The sequence below is a fragment of the Sinocyclocheilus grahami genome, unplaced genomic scaffold (assembly GCF_001515645.1).
Source record: "Sinocyclocheilus grahami isolate Dianchi unplaced genomic scaffold, SAMN03320097.WGS_v1.1 scaffold392.1, whole genome shotgun sequence".
NCBI lineage: Eukaryota > Metazoa > Chordata > Actinopteri > Cypriniformes > Cyprinidae > Sinocyclocheilus > Sinocyclocheilus grahami.
The window spans coordinates 72,129-86,126 of NW_015505571.1; the positions used below are offsets into that span (position 1 = coordinate 72,129).

General features: G+C 36.3%; 1 protein-coding gene across 1 annotated transcript in view; it reads right to left on the reverse strand.

The window, feature by feature from the left end:
- LOC107550205 (talin-2-like) overlaps window positions 1–13,998 on the reverse strand; it is an 85,338-nt gene that overhangs the window by 50,186 nt on the left and 21,154 nt on the right. Inside the window, exons 12-18 of the mRNA XM_016231446.1 lie at window positions 10,052–10,235; window positions 8,830–8,943; window positions 8,247–8,355; window positions 6,376–6,428; window positions 5,634–5,732; window positions 3,937–4,104; window positions 818–1,112 (exon numbers count right to left, since the gene is read on the reverse strand). Coding sequence (XP_016086932.1) covers window positions 818–1,112; window positions 3,937–4,104; window positions 5,634–5,732; window positions 6,376–6,428; window positions 8,247–8,355; window positions 8,830–8,943; window positions 10,052–10,235 — 1,022 coding nt within the window. The remainder of the gene's footprint in view (window positions 1–817; window positions 1,113–3,936; window positions 4,105–5,633; window positions 5,733–6,375; window positions 6,429–8,246; window positions 8,356–8,829; window positions 8,944–10,051; window positions 10,236–13,998) is intronic.

The following is a 13,998-nucleotide window of genomic DNA, read 5'->3' on the forward strand; positions in this document are numbered from 1 at the left end:
CTTAACCCCCAAGTAATAAACATTGGCGCATAATTCATCCTGCAATGTGCATGATAGCTCATGATGGCTTGTTGAGGAGAGTTGTGCAATTACTTAGTTTTCAACCATGGTTTTTGGTGGAGAACGTGGGCAAAGGAAAACTATGAGATGACATTAGGTCGTATCTATAGACCAGTTAGACTAAGACATTGAATAAAATATTTCTATAAATGTTCTTCCTACCTTTCTATTCATCAAACAATTTAGAAAAAAGGACCACAGTTTCCACAAAAATATAAGACAGCACCAACATTATTTTAATATCATACCGATACGGTTATAGTTTTTATTCATATTTGAATGAGTTTTTATTTTTATATATATTTTAAATTTTAGTTCAAGTTTTCGTGATTTTGTTGTGTTATTGTATATATATATATATATATATATATATTTATTATTATTATTTTTTCAGTTTTATTTTTATTTTATATTAGTACATCATGCTAAACTAAATTAAAATGAGAAATATTGCCTTGGGAAAATATAGTTTTCAAATAAAATGTTGAAATAAATAAATGTAAGTAATATTTTAGTTAACTACAATAACCCTGAGCAGCACAACAGTTTTCAACATTGATAATAATAAGAAATGTTTCTTAAGCAAAAAGTAGGCAAAGAAAACTAAAATGCCATTCAAGGACATATCTAGAGACCAGTTACACTTGGAAGTGTCCCTTTCAACTTAACCCCCTAGCAACCCCACAAATCACCTTAGCAACCACATTGCAATAATTCTGCAAAATTTTTGGAAACTATCAGTTGAGGACAGTCTCACCTGCATCCCCCATTGAGGTGAAAATGTTTTCTGTTACGGTCATGATGGTGTCAGTGGCCTGGTCGTATCGTCCGATTGGCTCACCGCAGCTGGCGTAGTGGCGCACGTGCTGCAGCAGGTCGCTGAGGGCCTGGCTGACCGCGCCAGCCGCCATGTTCACCTGTCGGATTAGCTCGCCCTCCTCTGAGGCGGCATGACATGCCTTCACACAGCCCTCCACCGATCGCTCCACCAGACGTCCCGCCTCCACCAGCTGCTCCTGACACACCGGGGAGGAGATGGTGGGGCTCACCACCTACCACAATCAACGTACATCGAAATAGATGAAAGACATCGTGTTCAGAATTGCGACAGATTATTTTGGACATCAGGTGTAAGGGAGTGTGTGTTTTTTTAGAGCAGATGAAAATACGAACTCAGAACTGAAATAGTCTCAGGGAATGACACATTATAAAAAAGTAAAGCAAAATTTAAGTGCCCCTATTATGCCATTTCGAATATTGCCTTTCATGCAGTGTGTAATGTAGCTGTATGTGAATGTAAACAATCTGCAAAGTAATGTCGAAAGTGCATCGTCTCCCAAAAGAAAGAATCGATTCTGAACGACTACACGTCACATGGTAACACATTTGCATAATGCACGCCTATGTTCTACGTTGGACGGCCGCGAACAACTTGACCTGCCCTCAAACACTGTAGCTTGTTTGTGTGGTTAACATCATGTCGAGAAGATGCGGCTGCAAAGAATCAGTGGTTAAAATAAATTTTTTCCACTGTACCTCAGCAGTACAACCCCAATCTTTTTTGTGTTCCAGTCATTTTACTGACGACTGCTTCAGTAAAATGGGATTGTAGGTGGAGGGAGTGAATGAGCAGCGCCCTCTTCCACCCTCAAAACCACGACTGAGGTGAGACCCTTGAGCAAGGCACCGAACCCCCAACTGCTCCCCGGGCACTGCAGCAAAAAAAATGGCTGCCCACTGCTCCGGGTGTGTGTTCACGGTGTGTGTGTGTTAGTTCACTACTCACTGCTGTGTGTGTGCACTTGGATGGGATAAATGCAGAGCACAAATTCCGAGTATGGGACACAATACTTGGCTATATGTCACGTCACCAAAACAATATTAGAAACCTTAAAAATGGCACAATATTGGCACTTTAAGTAGTGGCCAACTCTTGTATTCCTGATTAATCAGTCAGTATTTACATTTACATTTAGCAGACACTTTTATCCAAAGCGACTTATAAATGAGAACAATGGAAGATATCAAAATCAAAAAGAGAGCAATGACATGCAAGTGCTATAACAAGTCTCAGCTTAATGCAGTACACGTAGCAAGGGTATTTTTTTTTAAATTATATAATAAATAAAACAGATAGAATAGAAAAATAATAGCTTTTTTTTTTTTTAGAGGTCTTTTTTGCTTTTGTTTTTACATTTACATTTAGCAGACACTTTTATCCAAAGCGACTTATAAATGAGAACAATGGAAGATATCAAAATCAAAAAGAGAGCAATGACATGCAAGTGCTATAACAAGTCTCAGCTTAATGCAGTACACATAGCAAGGGTATTTTTTTTAAAATTATATAATAAATAAAACAGATAGAATAGAAAAATAATAGCTTTTTTTTTTTTTTTAAAAAAAAAAGCAGTTAGAAAATGAATAGAGGGCAAGTTTTTTTTTTTAAAGAATAGAATTAGAATAGAGAGTGCTAGAGTTAGGGGGTCAAATAAAGATGGAAGAAATGTGTTTTAGCCGATTCTTGAAGATGGAATAAAGTCTAGAGTTCCTTATTCTAAATGATTAACCAACGACATTTGGTGTCTTATGTGCTGTTATCTTTCAAAAACCCATTCAAATTCATGTTTCACAGATGTACTTCTTACTTTTTTAATCCCATCCAAATCAAAGTGGCTGTGTGTGTTCCTTTACTCAAATTTGGTAAAAATGATGAAGCAAATTACCTACTGTTTCTTAGTAACTCAAATACCGGGTATTATCACTTGTGCTAAATTTCTTGTAGTGCATCTTCATTATAGAATTATACTTTTTTGCTGTTTAAATCCCATCTGATTTAAAAATAATATTAAACCAATATGGTCTAGCCAATAATCTTAATTAATTACTTCCTTTAATTGTTCACAACTATATAATGACAATACAATATTGGTATATTTTATATTATAATATAAAAATATCAAACTTTATATAATGTTATAATTATATAGAAATATTTTAATTTATGTTTATTTTATCCAGTCTGAAAAAATGGCAAAGATTTAACGTCCCTTAATGTTCACAATTATTATAAATGGATCTAAATCACATTAAAATATTATATTGTACAAATGTATTTTTATTTGAATATTTGAATACAGACATTTTTATTTTATTTACTTTAAGTTTTTGAGGTAATTTTGGGTGAATATTTGGTCAAATAAGCACTCATTTTATTACTTTATTAAGCAAAGTAGAGTTATTTACTATCATTAAATTATGTGAAATACCATACACTACCATTCAAAAGTTTGGAGTCAGTAATTTTTTTTTTAAAGAAATTATTATTTTTATTTTAAATTGTTTAAATTTACATTCTATTCATCAAATAATACTGAAAAAAGGATCATGGTTTCTACAAAAATATTAAGCAGGAAAACTGTTTTCAACATTGATAATAATCAGAAATGTTTCTTGAGCAGCAAATCAGCATATTAGACTGATTTCTGAAGGATTACGTGACACTGAAGACTGGAGTAATGATGCTGAAAATTCAGCTTTGTATCACAGAAATAAATTGCATTTTAAAATATATTCAAATAGAAAACATGGTAAAAATTTTAAATTGTAATAATCTTACACAATATTACTGTATTTACTGTACTTTTTATTCAAATAAAAGCAGCATAAGAGCCTTTTTTTTTTTTTTTTAGAAAAACATTAAAAAATCTTACTGACCCCCACTCAGCAAACACTAACAAATAAGTAATTTTATCCCCAGACAAATGTGTTCTAGTGTATTCCAGATATCTTTGAATAAAAACAAGTTTAAAAAGTCATCAGTAATATGTATAAATTATAAGTAGCATTCACTTCCCCACAAACTCTGAAAAGTACCTTTGTACAGGCCACCAGCTGTGAGGTGGAGAGCGCGCACTGCGTGGCGGCGGTAATGACTCGGTTCTGCAGCGCCGTGTCCTCGGCCACCTGTGCCACGTTCTTGGCTTTCAGCACCAGCATGGCAGCAGCATTAGCTACGGCTTTAGCCAGGTTCATCATAATGTCCTGAAACATATTCGTCATTCAAGAAACACACTGTGAGGCAACCTGGCCCAGACTAACGAATGAAATAAACGCAAGGGTAGAGTTTAACAGAATAAAATAGAGGGCAATAAAAGGCTCTCGGAGGCTAACTGACTGTGACAGCATCAGCTGAATCACACTAAATCAAATTTTACGTGTCGAAAATGGGCGATAAAGTGTTTACTACAAGAGAAAACTGCTTTGTCAAGAAATAACGAGACATGTGATTGGCTACGGGATTTGACATGAACCAATCATTGAATGCAGGCAAGTAAAAATCACATTCATTTGCTCCCATTAATTTTTGATCTATTTTAACCATTCAAGACAGACCAACAATAAACTTTGATTAAATGATCAAGTTGGTTTTCCCACACTCTTCAACTTCCTATAAATTAATATATATATACTATAATATATATAGTCTGTTAAAGATAGTTACATCTGGAAAGCATCTGCTGTGGACAAACATCTGATAAACATCTTTATCAGTTTTACATACATTCATACATAAACTTCTTGACATCTAACAGGAAACGTCCTAGAGAGGCACTGCCGATGAGCAAACACTAAAAAAATAAGTCTCGGAGATGTGTGTGTGCTATCAGGGATCTATCTATTCTGTAATAAACTTAAAAATATTGTTTTTATACTTGCAACCAATGACAATAGGTCAATAGCTTTATACTGTACTCTCATTTTTCACTGAATTACATCATTCACAATGCTGTTCAACAATTAATTCTCTCATAAAACAATTTGAAGGCTTGCCTGCATTCCAAATATCAAGTATTTTTATACACTACAGAAAATAACAAATGTTCAAACAGTTTTTATGTTCTAAAGGAAACGGCCAAATACATTTTTTATGAATTACATTTTTCCCCCAATTATTGCAATTTTAATTTTTTTTCTCTTTTATGAATGCATTTTCAGTTCAAATCATCACAAATTGTTTAAATATTTACTGTATAAAATAAAATATTTACATTACTGTCCCTCGTTTTGGGACAAAAGAATGCCTGCTGAAAATTCATCTTTGTCATCACATTAATAAACGATACTTTAAAATATATTAAAATAAAAAAAATACTTCATATCACTGTTTTTACAGTATAATTTTCTTTTTATATTAATGTATCCTTGGTGAGCATAAGAGACTTGCAAAAACAAATTAAATGACTTCAAAAAAATGTAAATCTAGTGCATGATACATATTATCAACTATTATAATACTTTTATGGTTTCTTAGGACATTTTGACAGCCCGTTCAACACTACTTTCACTGTATGGAAAATAGTGTTGAACGTCGTTTATATTGGATGACGAATATGAACATTCCTCAGAACATCTCATTGGCAAGTCATACAGGTTTGGAACAACATAAGGATGAATTTCTTTTAATTTATTTTCATATAGATTTTTGCTTTGAATCAATCTTCGCAAATGCTGTAAATGGGAAAGATACTTCTGCATTCACTATTGTTCTCTATTCCAGAAAAAAGACAGACCTGGAATCTCTCGTCAGTTTCTCCTTCTCCCATTTGTTTCAAAAGATCTCCACTGGCCTGGCCGATGCTGCTCGCCGCGCTCAACACCGTCTGTCTGGGCTGTGGGGTGATATTGGCACATAAGAAATGACCCTTGTACTGCCACCGCAACGTCTCAGAACTCAAAACACGGCTAATCACATCCTGTCTATCAGCTCTGCACCCCACTACAATTACCCTGTCTAGCGCAAGCCAAACAAGTAAACAGATTGGGACTGCGCTCTGCAAACCAGGAAGGAAAAACACAGCTTAACGAGTTCATTATCAAATCCGCCTGTAAACAGCAGTGCGTTATTGGCAGATTAGATGTGAAGTGGTCGAGGGTTAAGATATTCAATGACACAGTGTTATTCTTGGGCCCCCTAACACATTGAAAAAAAAAAAAAAAAAAATTTTTTTTTTTACTTTCATGGCTTTAACACGCACCACTCAGATCTGCAACATGTGCAATAACGGGATCATTATTAGTGATCTCATTCAAAATGATATCCATATGACGCCAGACACATATGCATTCCATCTCTAGTGTGCACATCCACACTTCACATCATATCCTAACAAGCTCTTCAGGGCATGAGAACAGATGTAAAGCTCAGGCTGCAAAAAAAAAAAACCCAGTAAAGTTTGAGCTGGGCTGCTGGTTAACAGGCAAATCTCTGCACTATCAAACAGATGGCATGAGGAGATTAAATCCAGCAAAAACCTGGTCTGGTCCGCATGGAAGCTCTCCAGAACGCAGGAAGGAACACACAAATCCTGCCAAGCAGTTCAGCTTCAGGACAACAAACTTCAACTTCATTAATGGAAATATTTATTAGTGCAATTGGAGAGTGACTTATTATTTAGCAGTGATAAGAAACATTTTTCCATCATCGGTTGCTGGTATAAACCATAGAATGTATAAAAACATGGACGTAGAGTCCGTGACGTCAACCCATAGATTCCCTATCCCCAGAAAAGTGGGTGGAGCGGGCAGTCGCCATTTTAGCAGCGCGTCACTCCCGGATAATCGAAAATGGGCAAAGAGGCGGGAGCAGGTTGCGGAAACCACGCCCACCTAGCTCGACGGTGCTGACAGCATCGGCAGTCCACCGGTCACTCAAGTGGCCACGCCCATAATTATGCCCCTTAATACGCCCTTAATATAATTTAAACAGATGAGCAAAAATGAGCTATATAGACCAAAAACATTTTATGAACCAGGCTGTAAACATGTTTTTTTCTGCTGTAAAGTTGGGCATTTTAACATTTTGCAGCCAGCCTCTAGCGGCCAGTTGACAAATTACAGTTTAAGTCACTTCTGTGTTGGCTTCACGAGAGAGAGCGGGAGGTTGCCGCTTGGGTATAAACCAATAAAAGTAGGTATTGCAAGACTGCATGTGCCAATTTCTTCATCGTTTTATACACTAGTGGTATTGGACAAATGGCGTTTATTCAATTATGGCTTGAAAATAATGTCCAACAGTGTATATACATCACAGCAGAATTACAGTGTGTCATTTTTATGATCATTTCCAACATTAATTTCATTTCCTCCACATTGTTTGTTTTGCTAGGGCTAATTTCTTATGTTATTCTTCCTAAATTCACTAAAATAATAACTAAAAAAAATTATATATATATACACACAGTATTAAGAGCTGTTTGTGTGCAAAATAAAGGCGCATGATTCAGGATAAATTGAGATTTTTTTTTATTAATTTTTTTTAAAATGGAGGTTGTGGTTCTTTCATGATTCTGAAGAAAAATAAAACATTAGACAACTAAACAAAATCACATGTAATTTATGAATGGATGATGACTCACTCAAGATTTACTTGTTTCATTACTGGTTGAATCAGTGTTTTTGAAAGAATCTCTTGAAGCGTCAAATTACTTCCAGGTAAGGTAATTTACTCTGTTTTGATTGCTACCGTACACATCAGCATTTATATCCGAACTATAAACTTGTATCCCCGTACTTCTGTGATTGTTTGAATTGAATGTTTGTAACACAGAAATATTGATACTGTGTGGTTGAAAAGATTGTCTATGAAGCTGTTTCATACATATACATGACAGCTGCTCTCTTTAGGTCAGCGTCAGTGCGAACGCACATTTTAACGTTCAAATCACACAAGGACGAACAGAGAATGATCACACTGTTGTGATCACACACTTCAAAGGTTTAACAGCTGAATCGTTGCCATTTAGGAATAAGATGAGCGCTTAGATTAGCGAGAAAGGTCTTGACAGATCACCAGGCCGGGTATTCAACAAATGGGGGGAAAAAAATAAAAGATTTGTGCACAGGAATCGATAGGCGGAATCGAAATTAAAATTTTACAACAAGTATCCAAGTCCTGATTTTAAGTATCCGATTCTGGAATTGGATTCGATTTTCAATTCCCAACCCTACTTGGATGTTGTGTCTAATATTTAATGCAATGACGCAACAACTGAGGACAGTCTATTTTTATCTAAAAATAATTATAAATTATTTCACATGATAAATATTGAAATGTATTGTTTTTCATAATATAAAAATTTTTTGGGGTACGGGTAATTTGGATTATTTCTCATTCGGCTACATACCGGCAGTGAGGTTGACCACTGACGCGGTTCCAGCCGTGATGGCGTCCACTTGGGAGTGAATCTCGTGTTTGGATTCGTCCACCTTGTTTTGAACCCACATTCTGGACGCCTTTTTGGAGAAAAGAGATGAGAGTGAATACTAGCGTATTCATGTCTGTTTTCTCAGCTTTTTTAAATAAGAAATATCAAGGCTATCTAAGAGCAGGTTAATGATCAATGACAATCTCGGCACTTATAGTAAATTAGTGAACAGCAATTGTACGCCAATGCCATAATGCGTTAATGTAATGTCACAATAACAAAAACCTTAGTATAAATAACCACATTATGAGGCTTTTAGACTACCTTGTGACTCAATGTCCCTCATGGGATTTGAACTAGCAACCTTCTACTGCATAATATATCACACACCGGGACATACTGTACGAGGATCTTCTCTCTTAACACCTTTACCCACATAAAATCAGACAATAGACTGTTTACAGCAATACAACAGCACAATTTTTGCACCAGTTGCACAAAATTACAAACTTTACCTTAAATAAAAAAAAGAAAGTACAATATAATTCATTTAATTTCTTACCATGTCTTGTCCCAGTGGTGGAAGATTGTCTACCTCTCCCAGGTCAGCTTGTGCCTGCTGGACAGCCTGCATACTGGTGTTGATAGTTCCCATCAGTGCTTGCTGGGCCAGACTCTGTTGGCACAGGAAGTAGTCATTTAGAAGACGCTATGGAGAACAATAGGCTTTTACCACTACAGATGAACGCAAACACAAGCTAGATATGCATCTTTTACGCATCGTTGTGTTATGAAGTGCATCAGAACGTAATTCATAGTTTTGCCACAAGCTAAAGCACACACTAGCATGATCTTAGTTCATTTCGTGTCAAGTCGTGTCAGAGCAACAGTTTGAGGAGTCCAGTTCATGTGGATTCCAGATTGCATGGATCCATGTTGAAACGTCCACAAAATTGTGCAACGAATTTACAATTTCTTCAGTCTTAAACACAAGGTTACACTGCATAGTTTTAACGAACCCCACAAAAAAGCAGGGTTATAGTTAACTGACTTTTGCAAACAGGTTTCAAAGTGCAAGCTTTTGATAACGATACTGTTATCATCTTTGTGTAAACTACAAAAACACTATATTTGTGAAAACGGTGACATCATGCGCATGCGTATTATGTGTATTGCGTATCCGCTAAATGTGGATCGTTTTTACAACGTTGTTGTCTGTATGCAAAACTTAAAAAAAAAATGCACAGATTTTTTCCCCGGCTTTTAGTACATTGTCGTTGTCTAAACGTACCCTTAAACCGTTAAAAAAATTTCATTACTTGAAATAAAATATATATGAATCATTGACATTTTATTTCAGCTAGCTGCCAAGGCAACATTTCTCTTTTTCATTTAGTTTAACTTGATGTACTAAAATAACGAACTACAACTGAAATAAAACTAATAAAAACAACAGACATCATAAAAAAACAAAACTTACAACAAAATTACTAAAGCAGTAAATCTAAACGAAAGTGGAAAATATATATAAAAAAAAATTAATTAAAATAATTAATAATAAGAAGTACAATAGTATCTCAGTTATCACCTAGTCGCCAAAACCAGAAAGCAACAAACACTCAATTATCAAATGTTAATTTATTAGTCTATTAATTAGTCTAATTTACAATACGTTAGGCACAAATAAATTACAATGAAGATTTAGGTAACAGATGAAGCCATGAAAGTAGAACCGCATATGATGCGATCGTAATAAAAACATAAGTGCAGTTGTACATTCTCACCAGAGGGGGCATGTGTCCTCTGTGCATCTGTCCCGTGGTGATCTGCTGTTGAGCCGAGGGCATGGTGCCCATGTTGAACGTGTCGGGCCCTCCTATCGACCCCGAGCGCATGATGCCAGGCAACGCCACCGACCCGTGCTCGACTCGACCCACCCGATTAAACTGCTGCTGGAGGATGGTGGACCTATGAAGAAGTAATGACTCATTAGCAAACGCTGTCAGGCTGCATTCACCCTTATATCTGAATGATGGTTGTTGTTGTTGTTACGGTAATTACTGGCAGCCATTAAAATCAGCTGAGTGACGCTTCCCTATTCGCACCAGGAAAACAGACGCTTCAGGCACTATTGCTTAATTACAGCTCAATGTGAGAGGCCTCAATTTTTGGATTATAGTGCTAGAAGTAACATGAGTAAGTTGGCACGAGGACAGATGCAGGCACCGATGCCCGACGTCTCTCCCCTCTCTCCTTCACAGAGAAGGGGGATGCCGTCGCCCATAACAACCACTTTTCAGGCAGCGCTCGAGAGGACGTGACACATCTGTATATCCTATTCTGACAGAACCAGAGCCCAGGCCGGATAAAAGCGCTGGTGGAATTAAGTACAGGACCATATATTGAATATTCACAATATATTCATGAGAATTTTGTTATCGCTGTACAATTAGGTAAACTAGCCTGGTCTGAACATTAGCTCAGATTTGAAGTCTCTAGTGAAAAAGCTTCCCTTTTACATTTCTCTAATTTAATAAAAAAATAAAAAATACAAAAACAGTGGAACATGTTACATTTGTCTGGACAAATTTAAAATATCAACTCTGTTACCATGTTTTTGTGTAGTAAGAATCTGCTTAATTAAAAGGTGGATATCTATAGCAATATCAAAATTAAATTATTCTTTTAAGAAACATGTAAGGCTTGTAATGTGAAATTAAAATGTAAAACAGTCAACCCTGTTACTGTGATTTTGTATAGTGAACTTCAGATCATTAAAAAGAGGATATATGTGAAAATATCAGCATTAAATAATTTTGTAGTTTGATTTTGACTTTGAGCACAAGCCTTGTAATGTCAAATTAAACAATCAACCTTGTTGAAATTATTTTCTACAATAAATAATTGATTATTCACAACTAGATTATCAGAAATACCAGCATTCTCTTTCTAAAGTCAAGACCCTGAGTAAAAGGCTTGTAAAGTAAAAATTAAACAATAAAACTGTCAACCCTGTTACTGCTAATCTTTATATAGTACGTTTCAGAAGCCATAATTATATCCTAAATGTAATTACTGTAGCTTGATATGGCATAATGCAATTTATTAACCCTTATTTTTTTAGTAGAATGTTTTCACATTTACAGAAATATACTTTAAAAATCAACTTAACAAACTTTAAAAGACAGCTGTTACTCAAAATGATCCAAATACATAAATACCGAGATAGATTTATGAGTGGCTGAGAAATAGCAAAATGTAGGAAGGGAAATATTCACACATTCACTATCTCTATCTTCCAGGAACCTGATATCTTAAATGACGTTTTGCTGATGAGGTAGCGCTTTTTGTGGAAATAATAACCTCTCTCTCTTGCCCTCAGCGCCATCCGCATCAAGGGTAAAAGAAGAGAAAAATGTGTCTCCATCTCCTTGTGATTAAAAATGGCAGCGTGCAGTCTGAGCATCTCCTCCAACGTCATTAGACACCTCAGTTCCACTATCAGTTGAATACAAATGAAACAGTGATTCAACTAAAAAATGTTACAATGCAATTACAAGTGTGACGAGATGGCTGCTGCCTGAAATGGACACAGATTCATCCAGCATGGTGGATTCCTCATCATAGTCCAAACCAAACCGTTCCTTACTAATATTTTGGTGTTAATTTAGTGAAAACAATGCCTTAATTATTTTGTTACATTTGTCATTATGGGACTATCTTTAAATATCAACCCTGTTAGCGTGTTGTTGTTGTTTTTTTTTTAAAGGGGTCATATGATGCAATTTCAATTTTTCCTTTCTCTTTGGCGTGTTACAAGCTCTTGGTACATAAAGAAGATCTGTAAAGTTGCAAAGACTAAAGTCTCAAATCCAAAGAGATATTCTTTATAAAAGTTAAGAGTCAGCCACGCCCACCTAAAACGGCTCATTCTAACACACCCCCACATACCTACATCACTATCTGGGAAGATTTGCATAACTCCACCCAAATGTTCACGCAAAGAAAGAAGGCATAACTTTTATTCTTGCTGTAGTATTGTTGTTGCTGCCGCCATGTCGTGAAGGCGCTGTGTGTTTCGTTGTGAAAGTGAAACTACTTTGTTTGGCCTTCCAAAAGAGGACGATATCTGCTTCGTCATGCCTGGAGCTGATCCGTGCTGGTTGCTGAGGAAATACAACAACTTTGCGCTGTGGATCGCCGGATCGGCTTTCACCATGGAAGACGCGGAGTCCAGCCCGGGGTGGTCACATAAGTTTGCCACAAGCCTCCTTCGTCGAATCCGCCGGCCGTGCCGTTCTCAAGCCCGCCGCCTCTGCTCACTCTAGCCCTCCGGCCGTTCCTCACTCTAACCCCCGGCCTCTGCTCACTCTAGGCCGCTGTGTGTGACACTGTGTTTCGTTGTGAAAGCGAAACTACATTGTTTGGCCTTCCAAAAATGGACACGACTAGAAATCAGTGGTTAAGTTGTATTTACAACACTGTTTCAGAACACTTCAACCCAAATATTCAGATGTGTGCAGCACATTTTATGGAGGACTGTTTATTATTCACAACTAGATTATCAGAAATACCAGCATTCTCTTTCTAAAGTCAAGACCCTGAGTAAAAGGCTTGTAAAGTAAAAATTAAACAATAAAACTGTCAACCCTGTTACTGCTAATCTTTATATAGTACGTTTCAGAAGCCATAATTATATCCTAAATGTAATTACTGTAGCTTGATATGGCATAATGCAATTTATTAACCCTTATTTTTTTAGTAGAATGTTTTCACATTTACAGAAATATACTTTAAAAATCAACTTAACAAACTTTAAAAGACAGCTGTTACTCAAAATGATCCAAATACATAAATACCGAGATAGATTTATGAGTGGCTGAGAAATAGCAAAATGTAGGAAGGGAAATATTCACACATTCACTATCTCTATCTTCCAGGAACCTGATATCTTAAATGACGTTTTGCTGATGAGGTAGCGCTTTTTGTGGAAATAATAACCTCTCTCTCTTGCCCTCAGCGCCATCCGCATCAAGGGTAAAAGAAGAGAAAAATGTGTCTCCATCTCCTTGTGATTAAAAATGGCAGCGTGCAGTCTGAGCATCTCCTCCAACGTCATTAGACACCTCAGTTCCACTATCAGTTGAATACAAATGAAACAGTGATTCAACTAAAAAATGTTACAATGCAATTACAAGTGTGACGAGATGGCTGCTGCCTGAAACGGACACAGATTCATCCAGCATGGTGGATTCCTCATCATAGTCCAAACCAAACCGTTCCTTACTAATATTTTGGTGTTAATTTAGTGAAAACAATGCCTTAATTATTTTGTTACATTTGTCATTATGGGACTATCTTAAAATATCAACCCTGTTAGCGTGTTGTTGTTGTTGTTTTTTTAAAGGGGTCATATGATGCAATTTCAATTTTTCCTTTCTCTTTGGCGTGTTACAAGCTCTTGGTACATAAAGAAGATCTGTAAAGTTGCAAAGACTAAAGTCTCAAATCCAAAGAGATATTCTTCATAAAAGTTAAGAGTCAGCCACGCCCACCTAAAACGGCTCATTCTAACACACCCCCACATACCTACATCACTATCTGGGAAGATTTGCATAATACCGCCCAAATATTCACGCAAAGAAAGAAGGCGTAACTTTGATTCTCACTGTAGTATTGTTGCTGCTGTCGCCGCCATGTCGTGAAGGCGCTGTGTGTTTCGTTGTGAAAG